At 35.5% G+C, this 25,922-nt stretch overlaps 4 protein-coding genes across 6 annotated transcripts; 3 read left to right on the top strand and 1 right to left on the bottom strand.

Annotated features, from left to right (window-relative positions):
* Positions 1-420: 420 nt before the first annotated feature.
* Positions 421-7,503, top strand: LOC109168033. Its single transcript, XM_019317086.1, has 15 exons — positions 421-852; positions 1,545-1,657; positions 1,833-1,882; positions 2,004-2,237; positions 2,400-2,552; positions 2,651-2,746; positions 2,830-2,850; positions 4,597-4,698; positions 5,286-5,317; positions 5,519-5,619; positions 5,726-5,798; positions 5,956-5,987; positions 6,485-6,575; positions 6,732-6,843; positions 6,931-7,503. The coding sequence occupies exons 1-15, from the start codon at positions 533-535 to the stop codon at positions 7,243-7,245; spliced, it is 1,845 nt and encodes a 614-aa protein (XP_019172631.1). The 5' UTR covers positions 421-532; the 3' UTR covers positions 7,246-7,503.
* Positions 7,504-8,950: 1,447 nt separating this feature from the next.
* Positions 8,951-23,539, top strand: LOC109168004. The gene is made up of 8 exons (XM_019317057.1): positions 8,951-9,090; positions 9,737-9,856; positions 10,035-10,224; positions 10,316-10,702; positions 10,837-10,914; positions 11,232-11,335; positions 11,418-11,721; positions 23,528-23,539. The coding sequence occupies exons 2-7, from the start codon at positions 9,755-9,757 to the stop codon at positions 11,592-11,594; spliced, it is 1,038 nt and encodes a 345-aa protein (XP_019172602.1). The 5' UTR covers positions 8,951-9,090; positions 9,737-9,754; the 3' UTR covers positions 11,595-11,721; positions 23,528-23,539.
* Positions 11,860-13,648, bottom strand: LOC109167988 (protein trichome birefringence-like 42). The gene is made up of 5 exons (XM_019317056.1): positions 13,132-13,648; positions 12,861-13,035; positions 12,530-12,705; positions 11,922-12,437; positions 11,860-11,891 (listed from the first exon to the last, which is right to left on the bottom strand). The coding sequence occupies exons 1-5, from the start codon at positions 13,518-13,520 to the stop codon at positions 11,888-11,890; spliced, it is 1,260 nt and encodes a 419-aa protein (XP_019172601.1). The 5' UTR covers positions 13,521-13,648; the 3' UTR covers positions 11,860-11,887.
* On the top strand, positions 15,775-18,878 carry LOC109168016 (O-methyltransferase MdmC-like). 3 transcript variants are annotated; one of them, XM_019317070.1, is made up of 10 exons: positions 15,777-16,046; positions 16,235-16,505; positions 16,628-16,681; positions 16,813-16,896; positions 17,398-17,523; positions 17,628-17,695; positions 18,139-18,208; positions 18,337-18,402; positions 18,479-18,556; positions 18,645-18,878. In XM_019317070.1, exons 2-10 carry the CDS (start codon positions 16,251-16,253, stop codon positions 18,684-18,686), a joined length of 843 nt encoding a protein of 280 aa, XP_019172615.1. In that variant the 5' UTR covers positions 15,777-16,046; positions 16,235-16,250; the 3' UTR covers positions 18,687-18,878. The 3 variants fall into 3 exon arrangements, with proteins under 3 accessions (XP_019172621.1, XP_019172615.1, XP_019172611.1); XM_019317066.1 differs by having other exon boundaries at positions 16,226-16,505; XM_019317076.1 differs by lacking the exon at positions 18,337-18,402 and having other exon boundaries at positions 15,775-16,046; positions 16,226-16,505.
* Positions 23,540-25,922: the final 2,383 nt, after the last annotated feature.

Raw genomic sequence — 25,922 nt, 5'->3', positions numbered from 1 at the left:
AAATAATGTTACAGAGTCAATCACCACGAAATGTATAATTATGTAACAAAATTGTGGCTGTGGTGGTCCGGAGGAGGACAAAAGAGTTTTTATAATAGTGAAAAGTTTACAAATAATTAATAAAATCAATTTTGTTATGGTTATACGAGTCAAACACTTTAGTGTAATTGGGGTCAAATTCAAATTAGTTTTAAAATACATATGGTTCTGCATTTCTGCATGCAAATAAAAAACATTTTAAAAAAATATTTTAATACTTTTATGTGGAGAAAATAAATTATGTAAGTATTTTTCTTGTATAAAAATGGTGGACTAGGAAACCTCTATCAAATCTCACACGTGGCATTCTAGGATAGGTGAATTAAGATTTCTTTGATAAGCCTTTTTTTGGTGTTGAAGAATAAGATTATTCTGTAGTTTTAGATTCTAACTGGCAGTTGCAAAACATCATTAGATTTTCCTTTGTTACTTGAAATCAGAATAAAAAGACAAAGATTCCATTTTCTTGCAGGTACACTCGAAAGATTCTAAAATGGCAATGGCATTCTGTGCCACCTCAAAGCTCAACAGTACTCTCAACCCGGCGCTCTTCACCTCCACAAAGGACGCCGTCGTTATCCATGATCCGTTGAAGAGAGTAACGCCGGCGAGAACCTCCGGCGGCAGCATTCGAGTGGCGGCGTCAGGAAGCGGAAGCGGCGCGCCGGCCGCGGTGGAGGTTTACGAGGAAGGGCAGCTTGAGAGACCCCGGTGGAGCGGCGAAACGCCGCTGTCTCGCTTTGTCGGAGCCCTCATTTCTTTCAAGCCTCTCTACTCTCTGCTTAAGATTGGCGCCAGACAAGTCTTTATCAGGTTGTCCCAAAAATAGAATCAAAGCACAATGTAGCAAAGTCTAGTTTTTTTGTTGTTGTTGGTAGAGTTGTCAAAACGGTCCGCCTGACCCATACGGGCTGGCCCATCTCGAGTTTATACAGAAACAGGTTGGCTCGAGACGGCTCGATTTTTAGGCGGATTGAGATTTTTCAACCCAATTCGTGTTAGGGGGGTTGGCGGGTCAAATGAGCCAGCCCGACGGGTTAGACAATTTTTCAACTCAGCCCGTCTAAAATACGAAATAAACAACCCGTTTCGATAGTTCTAGTTGTTGGGGGTGATGAGGAAAACCTCATTCACTATGTGAGTGTGTGCACATAATAAATTATGCCTAACGATCATAGCTGTCAAAAAATCACAAGGAAATAAACCAGTCTAGATTGCACTGTCTCTCAAACCAAGAAAGTTAAAAGGTAATTCCTTATTGGGGTCAAATTTGTAAATTGTAGTTACCAAGTGGCCCAACAAAGTGTAGTTTCCTAGTAGTTACTAAGTTAGCAGTCTGACCGAATTGGCTGAGGTTGTCCCGACAAATTAAATGTTGTTTTGATACTATGAAAGCATATGTTGTTGCATCATGAATGTGTGAAATTATAGTTGTGTCTTGCTTTGAATGATTGTGTGAAGAAAAGGAAATGATGGTTTGATTTTGATATGGTGGAATGGAACAGCACAGCCGAGAAGACAAATATTCCATGGAGGGAAATGGCAAAGGAAATACTGGAATCAGATGTGTACAAAGAGATGGAAAGCATTCAGAATCAATCTCTTGAATACCCTGACTGTAATTCCCTCATTCTTTGTTCTCATAATTGAAGCATGTGTTCTATCTCAACTAAAAGTCTAAGCTGATAGTTGGATTGCACATTTATGTTTATATATATTATATGCTCAACACTCATAATGTACTGCTCATCAGGTATTCTTGCGAGAAACTGATTTTAGAACTTCTTTTCCAGATTATCTCAGTCCTTTTCACGCTTATGACGAAGGGAATCTTTCCTGGCTGGTAAAAGAACTTTGTGCTCCTCGAGTCTTAAAACATCTTTTGTCGAATGCATTCATTAGTTAGTTTAGGATTTGGCAAAGAAAATGATGATTTGATGTTAAGAACTTTTTGTGTGCCTCAGGCAGCAGCAGAAGCCGAGCCTGCAACTATGGCAATGGAGTTGCGGGCAATACCTGATGCCAATTCACTCGATGAAGCTTCCCAGGTTGTACGAGGAAACTGGCTCGACGCTATTGAAAAACATCATAAGCAATATTCAGGATGTTTTGCAATCCGAGACATTCTTGATATTGGATGCTCTATCGGTGTGAGCACCAGATGTCTAGCCAGTCGATATCCTTCTGCTAATCTCACTGTAAGTACTAACAATTTTCTAGAAAACGGGAAAATTGTTTCCTGTTTTCAAAATGGAAAACTGTGCTAGTAAACATGTTTTCTGTTTTCTGTTCTCCAATTCTCCTGGAGAAATTTTTCCAGTTAGTAAACGGGCTCTTAATATTCTTATGGTTTTCTGCAGGGACTTGATCTATCGCCTTACTTTCTTGCCGTTGCTCAGTTTAAGGAAAAGAATCGTGACAGAAAAACGAACCCTACACGCTGGATTCATGCGAATGGCGAAGACACTGGCTTGCCTTCAAAATCATTCGACCTCGTCTCCATTTCATATGTGGTATGTAGCCTTATTGTCTGGCAATCTTATGTCATGAACTTGAGAACATAGTGAAATAATTTTTTCGTTTTGTCAAATACTTCTCTACTGGTGTGCAGTTTCATGAGTGCCCCGAGAGAGCAATTCGAAATGTAGTGAATGAGTCATTTCGGTTGCTTAGACCCGGAGGAACTTTTTCTGTTACAGACAACTCGGTAATCATCAAACTTTCAATGTTCTTGAACTTGAACACCACGGTTCATCCTAACATAGTAACATATTCTGCTTTGTTTTGCAGCCAAAATCGAAGAAACTGCAGGTAAGGTTTTCCTCGTCGCATCATAGTAACGAACAAACATATGATACATAAGTCACGGTTCATTCTGTTTTTTTTTTTTTTTCGTTTCCAGGAATTACCACCCGTGCTGTTTACATTAATGAAGAGCACCGAGCCTTTTCTCGACGAATACTACTTGACTGATCTGGAAAGGGTGATGAGAGAAGCCGGGTTTGTTAATGTGCAGAGTGTCTTGACTGATCCAAGGCACAGAACTGTGACTGCCACTGTGCCTTACTGAAACATTTTTTTTTTCCTTTTTGGTTCAGAAAATTTTCACTGTTATCTTCTCCCAGATTATTGAAACCTTAGATGCCATCATATAAATGTGGTGTGCTGAGAATGAGATCTTTGAGCCTCTGACACACTATCCATTTTTTGTCAAAAGTAACTCATTCAAATGTTTCTGCATATATATTTGGTTGGAATTTGCCTGTTGGTTCAATTTTTGGCTTGGGTTCAAAGAAAGTAATGTTTTTTTGTAGGGTGGTGAGAGATTTAACACAAATTGGAGGTGTGTACGAAATAAATTATGTTTTTATGTAATAGTACCACATCAGTGAGGTAAATCGTACTAGCCAATATGAGAGTTATGTTTCATTTACTCGACAACTATTTTCAGTGCAAGAAAATAAATTTTTAAGTGAAATGAAAGTTGAATCACCTGACATGATAATTGGAAATGGTACTGGACCCGACCCAGAGCAGTGTAACTCGTCAAAACAGTGAAGATAGTCAAATAGTAACGTTCAGGAGTAGAGAGCGAGTGGAACAGTTGCAAAAGCCCATGCACTAATTAGAGCACATAACAATTATTAAGGAGTTATGACATTTATTGAGGGGAGTTGTTGTACTTATTAGGAGACCGTTGCATTATTATGTAACCGTAATACTTTGTAGTTTAAAAGTCGAGCCTCGTGACAGTAAGTGAGACACACTCTAAAACTTGTACTCATACTCTAAAGTAATACAATTCTATTGAGTTACAAACATACCCGATAACACCGTCACCACCTTTAAAAGTAAATTGAAATTACAAAATTGCATATAGTCCACTCCTTTGTAATAACATACAGAACCATGTGCAATAAACTCTACTGAAAATAAATTCATTATAATTTTTTGATACAAGAATTATATTGCACTCTTTCAATCACCCTTGTATGAGCTTGATTTTTTGTTTTCAATAAATAAAAATGATTTTCTTATAAATTCATTTCAAGGGGGAAGAGGGAATCGTGCAAACAACTATACCAAATGCCATGGTTGATGGTTTTGTCACCAACCAAACAACCAAATAATTGAATTTCATTTATTTTATTTTATTACTTATCTATTTTATTTTCATTACTTTTAATTTGATATTTATTTATAATTTTATATATAAATACCAAATATATCTATTAATACATTTATTCTTAATTAGTTAGTAAACAAACATCGACTTATAAATTAAATTTATAGAAAATAAATATAATGATGTACTAAAAATAATGAAAATATTCATAAAACCTTTTTTTTTCTTTTAAAAGCAAACTAAATAAATAAAATAATAATAAAAGGAAAAAAAATAAAAGAATAGACAAATTGAGAAAGGAAGGAATTGATATATCCGGAATTCCTAACTTGCTTACCGATTCAGGCCAATCAGACCCGGTGTTCACACTGATCTCCCGACTGCAATTCATCACAATTCAGCTATTGGGCGAAGCTGCTAAGATTGATTAGATCATGGAGACAGAAAAGAGCACAGACCCGAAACCAGAAGAGTCCGAAGAAGAAGCAATAGAGCTTATTCTCTTTCAAGTATCAGAATGCTATGTTTACCTGGTAAGCCCACCTCACTCCTTTCTGGGTTTTCAAGCGGTATTTTTGGTTGTTTATTGAGGATGTGCAATGGGTTTTCTGACTGATTTAGATTCAGATTGAAATTATGGCTGTATCCCTTATATGTTATCGTTTTTGGAATATTTTTTGTTTCAGAATTGAGAACCGGGTTTAATGAATTTAGTGAGTTTAGATGTTTGGTTATGGAGTTTGCTTTCTAAAATATATTTAGAAATTAAGTGAAGAAACTTTGGTGATTTTAAAGATTCAATCTTGTTGGATTAGGCTGTTGAAAATTGAAATGATTCTTGAATTGGTAGTGCTACTGCTTTAGTCTACTCCAGATTGTGAGGTCTGGGCTAGATCATTGATATTCTGAGCTGGAAAATCTTAATGGGGATTTTTGAAAAGGTGGATTAACTGGAGATTGTAGGCTTTTTTCCCTTTCAGTTCATCTTTTGGTATACTGCTTAATAGTTTGACTGGTGATCCAAGTACCCAATTAATGTTCTCTTGACTAAGGAGATGATTGATTGCAATGAGTTAAGTCATCAAGTGATCTCACGTTTATGTTGCGTGCCATTCTACAGATTCCTCCCAGAAAAAGTGCAGCTTCATACAGGTTTTGACTAATAATCACTTCTTATTTATTGAAATATATTTTTGTAATGTGCACTCACCCATCATTCGCGTTTGAATTCTCTCTTTAATTACCGAACTTTCCATATCGTTTGTTGAGCTATTTGAAATATTAGCTCTTCAATTGCCAACTTTAAGTCTTTGGAAAATCACCAAGTTTTCATTGACCATTAGCTTCTTACAGGGCTGACGAGTGGAATGTGAACAAATGGGCATGGGAGGGTGCACTAAAGGTTTTAAGCAAAGGAGAAGAATGCATAATCAGACTTGAAGACAAGACAACGGGTTGGCTCTAATTGATATTAGAAAAATCGGTTGTATATAACTTGTTTTTCCGTTGCTTTATCCAATTGTTGATATATAATCTCCGAGTTTGATATGTTTAAAATAGGTGAACTTTATGCCCGGGCTTTCCTGAGAGACGGGGAGCCTCATCCAGTGGAGCCAGTGATTGATAGTAGCAGGTGTAGAGAGATTGTAATCTAAATGATTTGCGTTCATTTTATTGCAGCCTTTCTGCTCACAGGAATGATTGGATGATGTATTAGTTTTCTATTTAACGTTCCTTTTGTTTTTGTTTTTTGTTTTTGTTTTTTGTTTTTTGTTTTTTTTCCATTGCAGATACTTTGTTCTCCGAGTAGAAGAGAATATTGGTATTTACAATGCTGCCCTGCTGTATTACTTGTGTGTTTATCTTATCCCATTTAAAAAAGAAGGGAAAAATAGCTAATTGGCCGACTAGGCGGCCTAGTCGGGGGTGCCTAGGCGGCCTAGTCGGGGGTGCCTAGGCGGCCTAGTCGGGGGTGCCTAGGCGGCCTAGTCGGGGGTGCCTAGGAAGCCTAGGCGGCCTAGTCAGCCGCCTAGCTGGCTAGCTGCCTAGACCACCGATTATGGTGATACGCTAGGTGGCCGGCCAGCGCCTAACGCCTAGGCGTCGATTAATCAGTGCCTAGGCGGGATTTTTGCAACACTGCCTACAAAGTAGAAGAAAGATCAATTATTACAGGAACTGGCCTTTGTTTCCCTAAAAATTTCATTTGCATTATTCTCTTATTGAGCCGTGTGGTGGAACTTTTAGATGATTCTCAACATGACATGCGTAAAGGTTATGCAGTTCAGATTTGTTAAAAATGGTTGTAAAAATGTGTAGGTGGTCGCCGTAGGCATGCTTTTCTTGGCATTGGATTCCGGGAAAGACCTGAAGCTTATGACTTCCAAGCTGCCCTTCATGACCATATGAAGTAATTATTGACTCCACACTATCCAATTTTCCCGTGTTTTCTTATATCATTTCCTTTTCTTCCATGTAGAAATACAAGGCTAAATGCTTGGATTTCCATACAAGAAACATGATTATATGGTTAACTAGCATGATGATTCGCTTATTTTCTTGATAGGTACCTAAATAAGAAGAAAACTGCTGAAGAGATGGAACAACAATTCCAGAAAACGACATCAGTTGATTACAGTTTGAAAGAGGGGGAGACTCTCGTACTTCAACTTAAAAATGTAAAGACGTGAGAGAATTAAATCTCGTATTTTCCAAATTGTCTTTAATTGCGTTGTTGTTCTTATTTATTGCAGATGACACAACAGAAAGCTGGAAGTGGCAGCAGCATAAGGTCAAAGTTCTTCGAGCAAAGTTTAAACAATCTATCGTTGGATGTCAAGGCGGCCCGAAAAGAATGCCCACTACTACTTAAACTCCCGCCACCTCCCCTAACGCCCGTTGCTACTACTGCAGATAATTCTCCTTCAGGGTCACCCCGCAAATCTAGTCTCGATAACTCTCCTGATGGGAAGGATCCCGCCCCTGATGTTGAACAATCAGGCAAATCTAAATCAACTGGAAACCTACGCTCACAGGAAGTTGAAGACGATGACTTTGGGGATTTTCAAGCTGCTGGGTAATGTGATAATTGGAACTGATACGACTGTACTAAAAACGCTCGAATTTATTTACATTCACCGAATGCCTTATATATTGGAGTCGTACATATGATCCTCTAGTTTAGCTGCATCCTCTTGTTCAAACTGTTCTTTGATCTTATTGGTATGATCCTTTTGATGCCTTGTCTGGCCAGAGATGATGCTTTGATGCTATGATCAGATGATTGGATTTTCAATCTGTTTTTATGTGTCAAAAGGGAATTTATAATTAGGGTTTGATTTCTTGGAGTTGCCTTCATTTTTTATTTTGGGTTTTTAGACTGTTAAAACTGATGCTTTTGGATGATCTTGAGTTGTGCTTATAATCATGCATGCTTCAAGGGGCAGTTACAATGATATTTTGCGTCTTTAATCTCTCTATAGACATTTTGTAACTTATTTAAACGGTGCCTTTAGTAAGAAGTGATGTCATTTTTTGCGTAGTAAAAAATAATGTTGGTACTGCAAATACATAATATTAAGTACAAGTTTATAACATTAATACTTTTCAATTAAATATCTTTCTAAATTATATAATAATTATGATTACATGTCAAACACTTAATTGATGAACATGTTCAATTATGAAAATATTGTATACATCTTATCATTTTCATAAAGGAAAAAAAGTGAATCTTTGAGCAAATTTTAAAACTTTCATCCCATAATTGGAGATGATCAAAATGGTGTCTTGATATCATAGAACTTTGATTAAGAAGGAAGAGACTCAACATCATTTTATATTCACTGTATAGAAAAAAAAAAAAAGTAGATGTATTTAAACATACACCCCATAGACCTTTGGTTAACAAGGTTGAAACATGCAAAAGCATCCTCAATAATGGATTTTTTTTAAATGATTTTTGAGGGGTTTTTGTGATTGTGATTAAGAAAGAGACTATAATTGGGAAGAAAAAAAAGGAAAAAATAAAATAGAATAAAGCTGATTTCAGAAAAAAAGAAGAAGAAAGAAGCTAAACAACGTCATAAACGTGCAGTGCACGCGCCCGCTAGGCGCATTTTGTGCCTTTCACGCGTCGATGACGAGATGAGCCTTTTCTACTGTGGGTCCCATATTTTTGTAAAATCTTGGGTCTTTGCATGAGGAGCTCAAACCCCATCTCTCTTCCTTCTCTATCTTCTAAGAATTTAGGGTGACAAAAAACTCCTCAAAAACTGTAATAAATTTGCTAATGGGGATGCCCTCAGAATATTTAGACTTTTGTCCCTACAGACTTAGCTCATTGGTTCAGTAGACAGTATTTGAAAAAAGAGACAAAAGTTCAAACCTTGACATCAACAGTGTAAAAATTATGATTTTTGTGTATGTGTGATTTGTATGTTATTATCTAGGAATGATGTTACCAAGACTATGTAGTCTAATGGTACCCGGGTTGAACTTTCATTTGGAAGATTATGAGTTCGAGTCTTAGTTATTGGTTCTTTGTGTTTCAGTAGGTTGAGAAAGTACCACATTGGAATAATAGTTGTGATTTCACTAGTCCCAACAAAATTCTTCACCAAACCATTAAGCCAATATTGCAATTTAGGACAAAAAATTTAGATTAAAACTTCTATTTCATTTATCTATTTTTAACTTCATAAAACTTCAATATTGGAAAAGACTTTCCAAAAAAAAAAAAAGAAGAAAAAGATTGAAGTTAAAATAAAGAAAATTCTGTTTGCGCACCTCTCTAACTCTCTTTCAACTTCTCAAGGATTCTACTTATATTATATAGGTAATCGTCTTTTTTTTTTTCAGATTCACTATAAGACCCTTCAAGCTCCGATTTTCTGCTTCCGGGGTTTTTATAATTCTCTGGAGTGGTAAGTTTCTCTTGCTTCAATTCTGACGATCATGCTCTATATATAATTTTCAGCCACAAGCACATACTCTAACTTCTATTGATTTTTTATTTTTATTTTGCTAAGAATTTGTATGCAGATTGTTTGGTTTTAGAGTTTGAGTATGATATATTTAAGCTACGGAGTTTTTTCTTTTATAATTTTATTTTAATTTTTTGAAAAATTGTTTTGTTTGAGCACAATTGTTTGGTTTTGCTGGTTTCGAGTTGAGGATCAAGTTTCTGAATTTTATATACTTAATGAATTTTTATGCTTTGATATACTAATGAATTGCTTGATGGGTTTGGAATATTTGTATGGAAATTTATCTTAGGAGTGTAAGTGGGATTTCTGGAGTGGCTGTGGAGAGTAGAAAGCTCAAATGCTGTTTTTTTTTTTTTTTTTTTTTTTTTTTTTTTTTTTTTTTTTTTTTTTTTTTTAAATTATAAATTATTATCTTAAAATCTCTTTTGGGTTGTTTGGAGATTGTTATGTGCTATATTTTGTGATTTTATTGATCTCCAGTTAAGCTCTTAGAGTTGATTGGTGGCGAATTCCTGTTATATTCTTATGATCAAGCTCCCTTATATCAGTTCCTGATAGTTATTGAATTGATGCACCTGAGCAGTGTGTTTTTCATTGAATTATGCCCGATTCAACGGAGTATTCAGCTATGGATTTGAAAAAGATATCTTGGTTTGGAAATATATATGAGAAGTTTGAAGCTTTATGCTTGGAGGTTGAAGAGGTACGTGTCAGGTGAAGTCTTTGTCTTTCATCTATGTATGCTTTTTACACATTTTGAAGCAAAAAAGCTGCCTCGTAGAAAGAATGGTTTTGTTCTTGACAATGATGTTCGAATTTTGCATGGAACTCCGATCAAATTGCCATTGATTGTGTTATACTTCGTTTATACTACCTTTCAGGACACCGTTAATTACATTGAAAGCCAGGTGCAAACTGTTGGTGAAAGTGTCAAGAAGTTCTATTCCGAAGTGATGCAAGATTTGTCTCTATTTTCCCAGCATGAGATTGAGAAGACGGCAAGGGAAAACCTCATAGAACAGCCCGAGGGTGTTGATATGAAACTTTCAGAGGATACTGAAGTTCCCAAGGGTAGGAATAGTCGTTATTAGTCATTTTCTAATGAAGCTTAAAATTTTATCGGGCGTTTTCATTAATAGTGTGCCTTGTGAGGTATATCCAGGGAAAAACAACCTTGGAGGAAAAAGTTTGGGGATCGGAGAGAACTCTAAAGACGACCAATCTCTGCTTAAAATGTCTGGGTCAGTAACTCCACTTTCGGAGAAGAGGAATAGCATGTCTTCGGTTTATGAGAATAGACGAGGTTATTTGATGGCACGTGACCGCATAACTGTGGGTTTAGCTGAATTTGTCAATTCTGAATGTAATACCTCTTTAGCTAGAGGATGTGCTTCTAAAGAAACTACAACAGGGAGTTGTGATCATATACCCGTTGTAAGTATAGATGCTGCAGCTTCTGATACGACTTCACCCGTTGAATCTTCTGGGCTTCTGGTAGAAGATTTTGCACTTATTTCCTCATTCGATGACCCATCCTTAAGATCAAGTGGTATAAATTTACTTTGTTTTAGTTTGATGTGTAATAAAATTTTGTCGGAATTCCATTCCTTTCTTTTCTTACTTCTGTTTTTATTTTTTTCTATAAATAAACTAAATAATTTTCTATAACTCCTGTTGGGGCAGCGTGGACTCATATAAACGATGACAGAGATCAGACCAGCTCAGGAACCATTACCAACACAATCGAGAAAGAATCTGCTGGTGAGCTTATTTCATATGCATAATTTTTTTTTTTTGAATGCTACTGACTCTATTACAATGTAGTATCTGTTCATAGCTACTTTATGTTCATATGCATAATATAATTGTCTTTCTATATAAAATTATAGCACCATAGTATTTCCCTATAATAATTCTAATATGGAAGTTATTGGGTATGATAAAATGTTACATGTGCATAATGTTCTCAGTTGTGCATTTTAGGTTTTACCAAACACTTTTCTCGGGTTGCACACTTGCACATGCAATTTTCTACTACAAAAATGACGTTATATCTGTCTACTTATTATTTTCTATAGAAAGATCACAGAATTGCAACACCGATGTTGTTGAGACGTTTGATGTGATTGAAGGCCACGAGCTCCGTTTTCCCGAGCAACTGGTCAAACATAAGTCATACAAGGTCTGTCACCCGTCCACCCTCGTGTTTGCAAACATAAGTCCATTTGTGTTATTAACCAAATAGTTCGATTTTTTATTCCCAGAAAAGAATTCGGGAAGCATTTTGTTCGAAAAAGGGATCAACGAGGGAGTATGAACATCTCATAGCACAACACGAAAGTCAACCTTTAAATCGGAAGGCTGAAGAAAATGTGATTGCAAAGTCAAACATGAAGCTTTCCGCTAGTGATTTTCCTGATTCCGAGTGGGAGCTTATCTAGATATATATATATATATATATATGACACTCTAAATCGTATTTCTTTTTCTGATCAATGCCATGAGATTTCTAAAGATTAGAAAACGATGCACTGTGCATCAGTATATCGTGTGGTGGTATGAATAATTGTTGCAGTTTCATTTGATGCAATAAGATATCTTTTTTTCCTCGAAGTTGATTCTAAAGTAGTTACAATGCGTGCCACTAATAGTGCGTCGATATTTGATGCTAAAACTTTAATTAGCAATCTGGAAAGCATAATTTGTTGAATCTGATTAAGAATTTGTTACAATTTTAAGCATTACTGGTGTTTACAATCCAACTAGTTGAATGTGAAATGAAATGCTTGCTATTTGGGCGGTTAGTTGAGCCGTCCAAAACCATGGATGCATAGAGCAGCCTGTTCCATGTATCGGGGAGTCCGGGCAGACACCAATGGCTGCAATCACTGTAAGTTTCTTCCGGATTAAGTTTTTTCTCGATAATCTGTTTACCGTTCTTTCTGGCGTATATTGTAGGATGTGCATCTTTTCTGTACTGAGATAGCTTCGTTATATTAAGGTACCTCACGGGAGTTTTCATCTTTGAAACCGTTCTCTCGACAATCTTCCTCAGAGGCTCGGGGAACATTGTCATACCGGACACGTCTATGATTGGTTTTGTTTCATTGTAACACCAATGCCGACCTTGGTGTTCCGGGGAAATGCTCCGAAAGAAAACTGTCGTCTCGGTTGGATCGATGTTGTCGTCAATCCACTTCCCCCAGGTTTGCATCGCTAACTTAAACGCTGATTCGATCCTCATTTCATCTGTCAATTTCTCCTTGTATTGAAATACGTCCCACCTGCAGGTACCCTTCGTTAATTCTTTGACTCCCCTCCAAAGGTACTAAAACACGCATAATTTCCATGAATTTAGGGTGCTTACGCCTTTAACTTCCCACGATGAGCCCACCAATGTCCCGTATTGAATACCATAATCTCTGCTCCTTTCCATCGCTTAGATGATGGGTTGAGTTTGTCTAGCCTCAAAACCTTCGGAGAACCATCTTGATTTGAATCAAGTTGCACTAGGAACGGGCTCCAGTAAAACTCTATAGATACATTGTAGTCCTGTAACGGAAACACACAAATTCGGGATGGTTTATGAACAGATACTACATTGTAACAGAGTCAGTAGTACTAAAAAGAAAGAAAGTAAGATACTGAATTGATAGAGATTAATGCGGGATCTTCTGCATAGGGATATGTTTTATGTTTTTAGCTACCTTTGCTTTAAACACTTTGTAGGAGCCACTTTGAACCGAAACAATGGCTCTCGAGGAAGGGATACCAGAATATAGAAGGCACGCAAGAGATTCCCACTGGTTTCTGTTTAGTGAATCTCCAACGATGATCACCCTCTTTCCTCTAAGCCTCTCTAACATATCTGTGGCATTAAAGCTAAGAAAACCGAGTCTCGGGAATTACTGCCTTTAGATAGATAGACTACACTTGCTAGGTATATACGAGAACAGATAAGAGGTCGTTTAATCTTACCTAGGAACGACACAGCCACTAGCTTCCCAACTCCATTTTTCATACTCGGAATCCGGCCTTCCATTCCTCTGGCAACTAACTTGGTCGCTGAGGAACGGGCACTTTGATACTTCATACAAAGGGCTCTCCGTTGGCTTGTAAACCCATTTCCCTTCGAATATATCACACTTCCCATAACCATTCCCCGCCACATTCAAGAATTCGGGGTTTTCTTGAGCTGGCAGGCTGTATAAAGGTGGGGTTCTAGTTATCATGGAGTTCTGAAGGGACCAGAAGCTCAAAACCTCTCTGTTGAAACTTAGGCAAAGCAGGAGAGCGAAACAACTAATCGTGAAGCTTGCATAAGAGCAAAGCTTCCATTTCTCACTGGTTTTCGGGGTGCTCTCCATGCTCTTGTGTTTCTTGGGAGAACAGAAATGATGGTATGTTTGTGAATCGGGTTTATTTTTATGAAGATCTGGTTTATAGTGTGGGTTTGTGTATTTGGTGAGCGATTAGGTGGTAATCAAGAAGAGTAATGGCGAGTCGTAATTATAGTTATTAACTTTGTTCTTTCACTATGAACTATTAGGGTTCATGATCTTAATCAAAGTAACAACACATCATGTTATGAGAGACTTGCAAAACATGTGCTGGGTTCTTGATATGAGTTTAGGTATTTACTTGTTAAGGAATTGCAGCATTCTTCCATTTGAGATACTCTCACCTTTTGTCTACCACAACTTTGTTATGCCATCTTGAATGTAGTAAAACCAGAAGTTGAAAATCATGTTCCCGAGACATATAGGGTGTTCAGTAAATAGTTGATAGCTAATAGCTGTTAGCTGATTGAGTTAGTGTTTTTGATTAGTTAATAACATTAGCTGATTGTAGAAAGATATTTGGTAAATTAGCTGTTAGCTGAAAATTCTGTTCCCGAGACATATAGGGGTGTTTAGTAAATAGTTGATAGTTGATAGCGGTTAGCTGATTGAGTTAGTGTGTTTGACTAGTTAATAGTATGTGGATGTGTTATTTGATTGAATATTGAAAACAGTCTCATTAAAATTGTCAAACTGCAAGTCTGTCACTGTTTTTTTGGCACTCGACTAGCCCCTAGCGCCTACTGCAACCATGGCTGATTGTAGAAAGATATTTGGTAAATTAGTTGTTAGATGATTAAATGCAAAATAACTTTCTTAAAAAGTTGATTAAAGTGAAAGCCGGTCTTGTGTCAAAGAGGTTAGGTTGTTTTGGTCAATGCCTACTTTGTAATGCTCTTCAATTGAAGACTAGCCGTACGTAAACTACTTACATTTATTTAGGCTTTAGCTGGCCATTTTAATGTGCTACTTTGACCTAATTGCTGCATGATTTGGGGGTGAAACTACTGAACAAAAGAGAGATGTTAGGAAATTACCACAATACACTTCAATTTATCTTATTTTTCTTTTCTCAACCAAAAAAAATCTACAACAATATAACTTAAATTAATAATTTAATAAGACTCTAAGTGGTTGAAGACTTGAAGGGTGATAATAGATTAACAATTGTCAATTGCGCAAAACTGGTGATTTTTTTTTGTCCCATAATTATTGGATAATTTTCACATTTATGAATTTATAAATATTAATTTTTTTTAAAATTTGATCCCATGAATTTTAAAACCTTGTCACATTTGATCCGTCATCCATGATCATGACCAAAACTATATCTTTATGTTATTGAACATGAGAGCATAATAATCAAGTGATTTATCTTGAAGGATAAAATTATCATTTTCTATAATATTTTTCAGCTAAAAAGTTTGGTCACCGGAACTAAATGTGTCTGCCAATGCTTTAAAAGTTATAAGATAAAATGTCACAATGTTTTAAAAATTTTGAGATTAAATTTTAAAAAATAATAGTCATAAAAATAGTCCAATAAAAAAAAAATTCATTACATGTGTGAATCAAGTTAAATTTTTTTTAGCATTGATGTATATGATGTTATATTTTTTAATATTATTGACTCTGTTACAATACAGTATGATATTATATTTTTTTTAGCATTGATGTATAATGTTGTATTATTATACATAAAATTACAATTGATTATATCTTGAATATAAACTATTTATATATTGTGGCATATCAAATTACGCTTAAAAATCTTGTTTTTCTTTTTAATGATTTATAAATTATAAATTACTCGGAATAATGATCAAATAGGCTACTGAACTGCACACTAAGTTGTAATTAGGCCATCGAACTCAAAAAATGTGTAATTGAGTCCCTGAACTATACAAATTCATGCAATTAAGTCTAAAATGATCTGTTTACCTGATACTTTGCTGACGTGGAGGTTGTGGATTTTAAAAATAATTTTAAACAAAAAATTAATTAAAAAAAAAAAAAACAGAATGACCGGAGACGAAATCGTATTCGGCCGTTCTATTTTTTTTTGTTTAAAATTATTTTTAAAATTCACAATCTACGTAGCAGGTAAATAGGTCATTTATACCTAATTGTATGAATTTATATAATTCAGAAATCTAATTGCATTTTTTTTTGAGTTCGATGACCTAATTATAATTTGGTGTGCAGTTCAGTGGCCTATTTGATAGTGTATAACTGTATATTCTTAGATAGTATGTACTTAAACCTTAAAAAAAAAAAAACTAAAATTTTAATTGATAGAATTGGACTCGTATTCTTGGAGTAAAACATTTCTTCCCGAATTTGCTGAACAGACTCGAATCGGAATTCGCCTTGTCGCTTCCAGTTGCCATCTCAGCCGGACACTCCAATCGGATTCCTCTAAGCAATCAGTCTTGAATTGCACGCGCCGTCCATCGCCGCCAATATCTCCGCCCTAGCTCAGCTCTCTTAATTGCACTCGCCACCGCAAAACCTGAGCTGAACAATTCAAGCTTTCGACAGAAAAAAATCCATGTCAGTATTTTGGATTTTATTTCAAATTGTAATCTTGCTAGCTAAAAGCTTTTGTGATAATGCACTTTGCCATTTCTATGAATTTCAATCATTATCTCGAAATTTCTACCGGCCAAAGTAAAATTTAACTCAATTTTTTGCTCACCTTACATAGCTTTTGTACTGTCCAATATCTGCAGCTCACTCAGCTCAATTCGTTCTCTAATGTCAAGCTGGGTGCGGGTTCATATCCTCACAAATCCTTGTTTCATATTAGGGCCTCGAACTCGATTGAACTGCCGCCATTTCACCAATTGCTTTATAAATTCATTGGCTACTAAGAGGCACAATCAGATTAGGGCATGGAAACCAGATGTAGATACAGTTGTGTCTGATAATGCAGAATATGGGGGTAAACAGATTATCAGTGTTACTCCACGACTGTATGATTATATACTGGGCAATGTCAGAGAACCAGAGGTGATTAGCTGTATTCGTGGACCGTTTTGAATGATAAAATGAATATATTAGTAAGATTAGTTAGTTTTCTTTGCCAGTTGCTACGTTTCACTGTTTTTTTAGTTATCTTGTGTTGGTTTCAGATATTGCGTGAACTTAGAGAGGAGACTGCAACAATGCGGGGTAGTCAGATGCAAGTAAGGTGTAAAACCTCATTTGGTTTATCTCTTTCCTAGGTCTTAGGTGGGTGAGTAATTGGTTATGTCTGTCTGAATCGAATTGATTCTGATCTTTAAATTGATGTTTGTTGGTACGGTTTTATCAATAGGTATCCCCCGATCAAGCACAGCTACTAGCAATGCTTGTCCAGGTCCAAGGAGCAAAACGGTGCATTGAAGTTGGCATCTATACTGTAAGTGCGTGCAAATCCATATGGTTAGATTCTTAACCAAAATCTTATATTTTTTTCCTTAAATTACATGATAAGTGTTTGATCGTTCAATATATGGTGTTTATTCCAATCCTTTGAAGGCAGGTCATAGGATGCTTCTTTTAATTGACTTTATAATGGTTTTGTACTTTCATTAAAATCCTGTGAAATCACTGGCTAGAGGTTAGATAGTTGGTCGACTGATAAATTTTATTTGTTGTGAAAACTTATAGAAGCTTATGTTGTTGTGCTTAAAATGATCGAAGGGTATTGCTTTATGTTGAGTTTGCTCTCGGTTAAATTTTAAAACTTTAATGATTGAGAGTTTGATATTACTATGGCACATGTGAATGCACCCCACTCAGCTACAGAATAGTCTTTACAGATGAATTTCTGTGAATATTTCCTCCTATTTAATTGGTTAGTTTGAAAATTTTCTTGAACATTTGATCATTCAATTGGTTATATGTTTTTGCACTCCAGGGATACTCATCCTTGGCCATTGCTTTAGTTCTTCCAGAGCAAGGCCGTTTAGTTGCTTGTGAGAGAGACGAAAAATCAATCGAGGTTGCAAAGAGATATTATGACCGAGCGGGTGTGTCAGGCAAGGTGATTTGTGTATCTTTGTTTACGAGATTTCCTTGATTTTGTAAACGATGTTGTTCTTGAAGATGAAGTTACTGGCATCTTATGATTGGAGAACATGATACTAGGTGGATGTGAGACATGGAATAGCAGCAGATACTCTTCGGTCCATGATTCAGAATGGCGAAGGCTGCAGGTATTCTAAGTCGAAATATCTTAATTTCGAATTCTTGAATCCATTCAATTTGACTATATATATCAACGAGCCGGCTCGAGTTGTAGGGCCTTTGACCATGCTCTTTAACTGCACCTACGTTGCTGTGGTTTTCCCTCGTTTGGAGTATTTTGTTGAAAACTAAAGAGTTAGGTTTATCTATAGAGTTGTGTCTGTTTATGAATAGGTGTCAGTTATGGGTAGTTACTTACAGTTTTGTGTATATATATATATGTACTAAACATATATAATACTAATATATTTCAGTCTTATATACATTTTCTATTCCTTGATTCTTCATCATTGCTTCCGCCTAACTGGTGGGTGGTGTTATTCACCACCCGCCAGGCCATTCCATCTTCCAAATTCAACATATTTGTCAACACTATTTATATCACTGATGAGTTATTTTCTACTTTATGCAGTTATGACTTTGCGTTCATTGATGCCGATAAGAAAATGTATCAGGAATACTTTGAGTTGCTGCTAAAGCTGGTTAGTAACACAAATAATTTATTTTATTTTGTTACCGGAATTCTGTACTAAAACTACTGAGTGTAACTATAGACGATTTTTTTTGCAATTCACAAGGAAACAACACTTTCTTTCATCGACATTTACAGGTAAGGGTTGGAGGGGTCGTTGTAGTGGATAATGTCCTTTGGCACGGGAGAGTTGCTGATCCGCTGGTAATACAGACAGACATCTTCTGACTTCTGATGTTATAAAACCCAACACTTATTAGTTCTAAAAACGTTGTTGCAGGTAAACGATTCCAAGACGATGAGCATAAGGAGTTTCAATAGGACATTGTTGGAGGATAATCGCGTAGACATCAGTATGGTATGGATGCATATAATACCCTCCTCCCTACACAGTTTTTTGAACATGTTTGTTTTAAAAGCACAGCTTTAATGATGTTTCTCAATAGGTGCCAATCGGGGATGGCATGACAATCTGCCGGAAAAGATGAATTTTGTTGAGAAGAGAAACAGATTGGGTATCTATGACAATCTGCTATCCTGTGTTGATGACTTGTTTTCTTTTCATTTATCATAGTTTTCTTTATCTTTCATTACATTATATTTGTGTAAACTTAAAAAAAAATGTGTATTAGATCAAAATTGGCATACCCTTCAAATTAACCACTGACATTGCGGTTAATTTTTAATAAATTATTTTATATATTTATTTTATTAGATTTAAATATAACAACAACAACAATAATAATAACGACCCCACCTTTCCACCCCTTCGTCTCTAACCAGAGACAAAGCCTGCACTTCATCGTGTGTCGGAGATGAAGCCTGCACTTTGTCTCTAGCTAGAGATGATGTGCAATTCGTTTCCAGTTATTTGTTGATCGTAATTTTAAACGTCAAAACCGACTTACCAAATAATCAATATTTTTTAAAATTAATAATCGATAACTTGATCAAAAATCATAATTTTCGATCAATTCGACTATCGATTATCAATTTTATTAGTTTCTCGGTAATTTCACCCTTAGTTGGATGACGAGTTAGACCTTATGAGACACAGTGGGATGAGGGGAAATCGAGGCCGAAGGTATGATGGTTGGGTCTTCTATTATTACTATGTAAATATCTTAGGCAATGCTTCAATATTATATATCTCTCGCTCATATTTTTTGAGATTGGAATTGGTATATAATATAAGTATAATGTAGAATTCAATATTATATATATCTCTCATATTTTTTGAGTACTATTAATATGTGTCCAAATGTCCATAACTACTAAAGCACAAAGACTTAAAATCACCAACTTACTAAAGTACAAAGAGTTAATACTGCCCCACTAGGGATCGAATCCATGATGACCTCTCATTTTGAAGAGTCACTTCATGACACTAGACCACAAGATTATTTACATATATTAAGTGACCAGAAAGACAAAAAATGGGTTGCGATCATACGAATAATCTTCAACTTTAAGCGTAAGTAAATAAATTATGTTTATATAAGTAGATGTAAGTAAAAGAGATAGAAGATGTCAAGTAAAAAAAAATGATAATGAAGGTAATTATAATAATTAATAAATATATAAGTAGATAATGGTAATAATGTGGTTGTAAACTTGTAGTGATATATAACCAAATAGAGATATGTTGTTTTTCATTTAGAAATAGGTTTTAAAAGTTTTTGAGTTTTCTATAAAACTATAAAATATTTACAATTTTCAAAAGGAAAAACTGTGTTAATAAATATGTTTTATGCTTTCTATTACCCCAATTCTCTAGTTTTCAATAAAATTTGCAAAATTCTACCGATAGTGAATTACAAGTAGTAAATTTTGCACCAAATTTTATTCTAAAGAGAATATTCTCCGGATATTTTTACACAAAAAAGTTTTCATCTCCAACATATTTACACCAAATTCTATTTATACACTAAAATAAATTGTATTCTTATAATTTAAAATTTTATTTTTTACTTTAATTTTTAATATAAAATATAATTTTGAAATAAATAATAATATTTTAAAATGAAATTTTTGTTGGGAAAATGACACTTTTTCCCATTAATTATGTGGTTATAGCATTTTTTCTTCAATTATTTTGAAACATCAATTTTCTCCCAATCTGTTAAAAATAAGAACAAATAGGTATTTCAAATCACTTGAAGAATTAATGGTAGCAGGCTTGTGTATGGGATCTGTATAGAAAAGCTACCAGATCGAAGGGGGTTCGCTAATAATTTATCTGTTTTGTTAATAACATATAGGTATTCAATTTATGTTTAACATATATAAGTTATTTATTGGTTTTAATTTATTATGTACTGTCTTCAAAAAAAAAATTATTATGTACTTTTAATAATAAACTTTTACTCACGAACTTATTGGAACAAAACATGTCTTTAAAATATTTATTAATTTATTAATTAATTCAGATGGCATGTAGTGACCTCTCCTATGTAGGAGGTCATGAGATCGAGCCTCAGTGGAGGCGTTGTTGACTCTGTGTACTTCATTAGTCTGAGAAAGTATGTTTGAACATATACTACAATATAATAGAGTTAGAAGCATTCAAAAAAAAAAATGAAGAAGAAGAAGACACGTTAAGTTAATGACGATGATATAGGGATATGGTGCATATACCTATGAGGGAGTGGAAATGCAAATGGAATAATTGAATTGGAATTGGTGTATATAACAGACACCAATCGTTATATCGTGCACCACTTCCTAAAATGACGTCGTTTTAATAAGTTGTATGAGAAATTAACGCGACGAAAATGTATGTGTATTCAGTTATAAAATTATGTGTTTTTAGGTATAAAATTCTGTACATTCGAAACAGGAGATTTTTATCCTTTAAAAAAAATTGTGTTTTCAGGTATAAAAATCTGCGTTTTCTACCTGAAAATAAGGAAAATAACCATTACCGGAATCTCACATAAGCCTTCACTAGCAATGCACAACACACAAGATCAAGAATTTATTCAATTATTAGGTGGTTAACAAGGTCATTGGCAAGTGAATAGATCAATCATGTGTTACACCTTGACTCATCAATCACAAGTTGCATTGTAACAAGTTTCACCAAGCAATAAACACACCATAATTTGGCTCTTTAAAAGGTGTTTCTCCATCTTCATAGCTTCTCATTGACTCCCATTGGCTCTACAAGCATCCAAAATGCCCCAAAAATCACTCAATTCATCTAAATCATCAAGAATTACACATAAACACACAAATGAATCAAATGAGGAGACTTTGGGCAAAAATATAACAAATAACAAGGAAAATAAGCTTAAATGCAAGGTGAAATTATAAACTTTTAGACTCTTATCAACTCCCCCACACTTAAACCTTTGCTTGTCCTCAAGCAAAAACAAGGACTAAACCACCAATATAGCACTGAAGTTGATCATACTCCCACTTTGCACAACTTAACAAACCACAATCCAACTCGACACAACACAACTTGTTTCAAGAATCATCTTAGCATTCCACACAAGTTCCATTCTCAAGCCAATAACCAAGCACTATTATTGTAGAACGTGAGGATCAAGTGTGCACAAATACTAAGTTGAGATTATGCAAAACTTGGCTTTGAATGAGATTCCATAGGCTTGCCCTTCATACTCTCACTAGTTCAACTCTAAGATTGCATGCTAAGATCAAGTAGGACTTTTATTAGGATTGTAATGAGGCTAAGGGTGAATGGTTGACAAAGAAGGGGTAAGGAAATCAAATAAAAGAGAGAACTTCACACTTATTCAGAATTGAGATTGGAAGAGATATGGCATCAAAGAACTAAGGAGCAACTAACAACTAAACACAAAGTAACACTCTAAAGTAGTGGAGGTTGAGAACAATTTTCAAAGCAAACTATCAAACTTTTATTGAACTTCTTCTTTTTCATTTCTTCATATCTTTTCAACATTTTCATGACTTTTTTTTTTTTTTTTTTTTTTTTTTTAAATTTCAAATCAACAAAGAAACTCTTTCAATAAATCTAGACCATCACACTTAGATAACATTATAGAGAGTGTTGCTAACAAAACAAGCTCCAAAAAGAAAAAGAATCACTTCCAAGAAAAAGAACAAGTGCACTATTCTCTCAAGGGTGGAGGGAAACATTTTGGCTAAGGTTTAAGGGTTAAATGACAAGAGTTAACACAAGAAGAACAAACACAAAGGGGATTAGGTGCTTAGCACTTATTGAACAAACACAAAAGGCTCAACGGGAACAACTAGGGGTAAACATATGTGTACAAGGGTAGGCTTAAAGGCTTGAGCTAAACAAAAATGGCCTAAATCATTTCAAAACATGCAAATCTTAGATTTACTTAGAGAGTAATGAGGCAAGTTCTAGCAAAACAACCATTACCGGAATCTCACATAAGCCTTCACTAGCAATGCACAACACACAAGATCAAGAATTTATTCAATTATTAGGTGGTTAACAAGGTCATTGGCAAGGGAATAGATCAATCATGTGTTACACCTTGACTCATCAATCACAAGTTGCATTGTAACAAGTTCCACCAAGCAAACCACAAACCAACAAAGGGGAGTAATCACAAATTCAAGTATATAAAGACAATTTATTCAACACAAAACACAATGAGTCATCCAATCAAGGTTTCAAAAAGTTCATTTTTTTTAGAAAACACCCAAATTATCCCCTCCCCCACACTTAAAGGCTACATCGTCCTCGATGTGAAAGAAAATAAAGCACGAGGGGGAAATGGTGGCACAATAAGCACAAGGAGCACAATCTCTACTATCTATACAAAGTAAAGCATTATACACATTTAAAAAAAAAAGTAGAGAATGTAGATGAGACTCCCCTAATGAATCTTCTTGTGCCAAAGAATCATAATGAAGCCTTCTTGAAATTGAGTATACTCCTTAGTGTCACTCCTAGAGTCAAGGGAATATACACATAAAAGCACAAGTGAAAGCATAATATATCAAAATCAAAATATATAAAAAAAAAAAAACAGAAAATAAAATGCAATAAAGTAAAAGATAACATGGGGTGCCTCCCATGAAGCGCTAAGTTTAACGTCGCTAGCTCGACTCAACCTCTCAAGTGTTCAACCATCAATGGATTGGAGGAGAAAAATTCCCACCTTCCTATCAACCTTGCCGTCTAGGTATTTCTTCAAATGGTGGTCATCAATAAATTCTTTTAGGCTCAAATTCACCACTCCAAGGCTCAAAAGTTGACATTCCTCCACATCAAAATTCATGTTTCTCTCATCCTCAAATCCATTTTTGACCCATAAATTCAACATAGATTTCTTCCCAAATAATTCATCTTGATAATAGAAATGAGAGTGATTCATTCTTTGCCCTCCTCTTCTTTTCTCTTTATGACCTATCACTTCTTGAGCAATCAATGAGAATCTTGGGTCTCTCTCATGAACCAAGAAGAATTTGGAATCCTTTGATATGAATATAGGCCAATGTGGGCCTCCACTTTCAAGAACATCAACTCCTCCCGGTTCCCACACTCTTCTAAAGTCTTCACTAATGAGAGTATCATTCATTAGAGGGCATTCATCAAATTCACCTTCCATGTTATCAACTTCACTCTCATTAACTTCTTGTTCTTCTTTAAATGGGTCATATAGCAAAGGTTCCTTGGCACCATTATCTTCAATCTCAATTTGAGTCTCAATCTTGTCATCTTCTTCATTCAAATGATTGGATTCAAGATACTCCTTAAGCACTCCATTTTCAAGATTTTCCCTTACATTCTCATTTCCATCAACCTCATCCCCTTCATTAGATAAGGGAATATCTTGTTGAACCTCTTCATTGGACAATGAATCTTGAATCGGCTCTTGAGTTGCCCAACTTTGTACTTGAGCCATCATGTTTTCCGATTGAGTTTGTAACTCATCCACTCCTGAAGACGTTTGCATTATCAAACTCATCAACTTGGACATCATCTCGGGCTCTTGATCAAGGGATTGATATCCTTGTTGAGGCTCTTGGTAAGAGGGCATTTGAAATTGGCACAAATGTTGGTAGTTAGGAGCCAATGTATAGCAATTTTCGGCATCATGTGCTCCTCCACAAATGGTGCACCATAAAGGTTGTGGCATAGTAAATGATGGTGTGCCTCCTTGAAAAGGTTCTTGACTCATGTAGGCAAGATTGAGATGTGGTTCTTGTTGTTCCATTCCTCCATATGTTTGGCTCATATTCCAATTCATTTCGTATCCATAAGGAGGAATTTGGAATGGTGGTAAGGATCCTTGATACTCATACCCATACATATTGAAAGTTCTTCTTTGGGTGGATAGAGTACCAAACTACTCCTTGATCTAGATTAAAAGCACTGAGCAAGGCAACTTCATCCGAAAATCCCAAACAAGATTGAGCAATTAGCACTTAAGCACACAAGGCAAATAAAAAGAAATAAAAACAAAGAAAAAAAAATGGTCTAGTCTCCTAGAATAGTCATTCACCAATGTTAACTACCACAAAGCAATCAAAACCAAGCCATCCCCGGCAACGGCGCCAAATTTGATATGAAAGTTTTTCAAGCATCCATCAAGTATCAAATTACAGTATAGAGTTTAGATATCGTTCCACTGGAGATGGCTCTTGTAATGTTAGGAATTGATGCAAAGCGGAGTTAAGCACAAGCTAAAACTATCCTTATAGAAGCTAGACAAATTCTTAATGAGTTGGTTTGATAAGATTAGGCTAAAAACAAATAAGACAAGTAAAACAAAGGACCGGGACTTAGTTGATTCAAGCTAAGATGCCAAATATTGTACTAAAGATTAGAGAACTAAATCAAGGCATAGGGTAAGTGAGATGCACAAAAGTGTCCAAATACCACTCTCGTAGCTATTTGGACTTTCAACCTCACATTGAACTCCACTCTCGTGACAATTCAACCCAAGGATGCCCAACACAAGAACACAAGGCAAAAATTCCCCTTAACACCCAAAATACTCTCGTATTGGGTATTAAGTGTGTGAATGTGTGGCTAGTGTACAAGCTCTACTCTCGTAGCAACAAACACACTCCAAATCAAGCATATAATTGGGATCCAACAATCATACACAAATTTCTCAACAAACCCATTTCACACAATAACCCTAGACCACCCAAATAATCTCCTTTATGCAATACAACTCAAACAGGCATCAATAGCAAGAAATCAAACCAAATCCTAGTCCCAAAACACTTAGCTACTCATAATATAACAATAGATACACAATATTAAAAGAGAAATTGAAAGCATAGATGAAAAGTAAAGAGAAGAGATGAATAATAAAACTTCTCTATTGAAGCCCTGAAATCCAAGATTTGCAATGTTCTTGAGCTTGAAAATGGAAAGGAAACACAAATCTAAGCTATTCTAAACTAACCCTAACTAGAGAAATGAAAGATGTAATGAAAGATGTGTTTTGGGGTGAAAAAATCTCCTTAAAAGGGGTCAAAACGTGCTGCAAAAAGTTGCAGAGGGCTGGCCACGGGTGTGACCACGAGCGTGGCTTCACCCGTGGCCAGAAATGCAGGGCACACTGCCCAGTGGCCACGGGTGTGGCCACGGCCGTGGCCAGACCCGTGGCCACAAACAGTGTGCACTGCCTGTGCACTGAGGTCGTCTTCTAGGTCAATTTTCACCCTCAAAACCTTTGAATTAGCCTTTGATTCTTGAATCAAAGTTGTAGCCCTTCAAGTTAGCTTTCCAATGATATAAAATT

This window comes from Ipomoea nil, unplaced genomic scaffold (genome assembly GCF_001879475.1).
Source record: "Ipomoea nil cultivar Tokyo-kokei standard unplaced genomic scaffold, Asagao_1.1 scaffold0317, whole genome shotgun sequence".
Lineage (NCBI taxonomy): Eukaryota > Viridiplantae > Streptophyta > Magnoliopsida > Solanales > Convolvulaceae > Ipomoea > Ipomoea nil.
The sequence above is the reverse complement of the archived record's forward strand: the minus strand, read 5'-3'. Positions and strand labels throughout refer to the sequence as shown.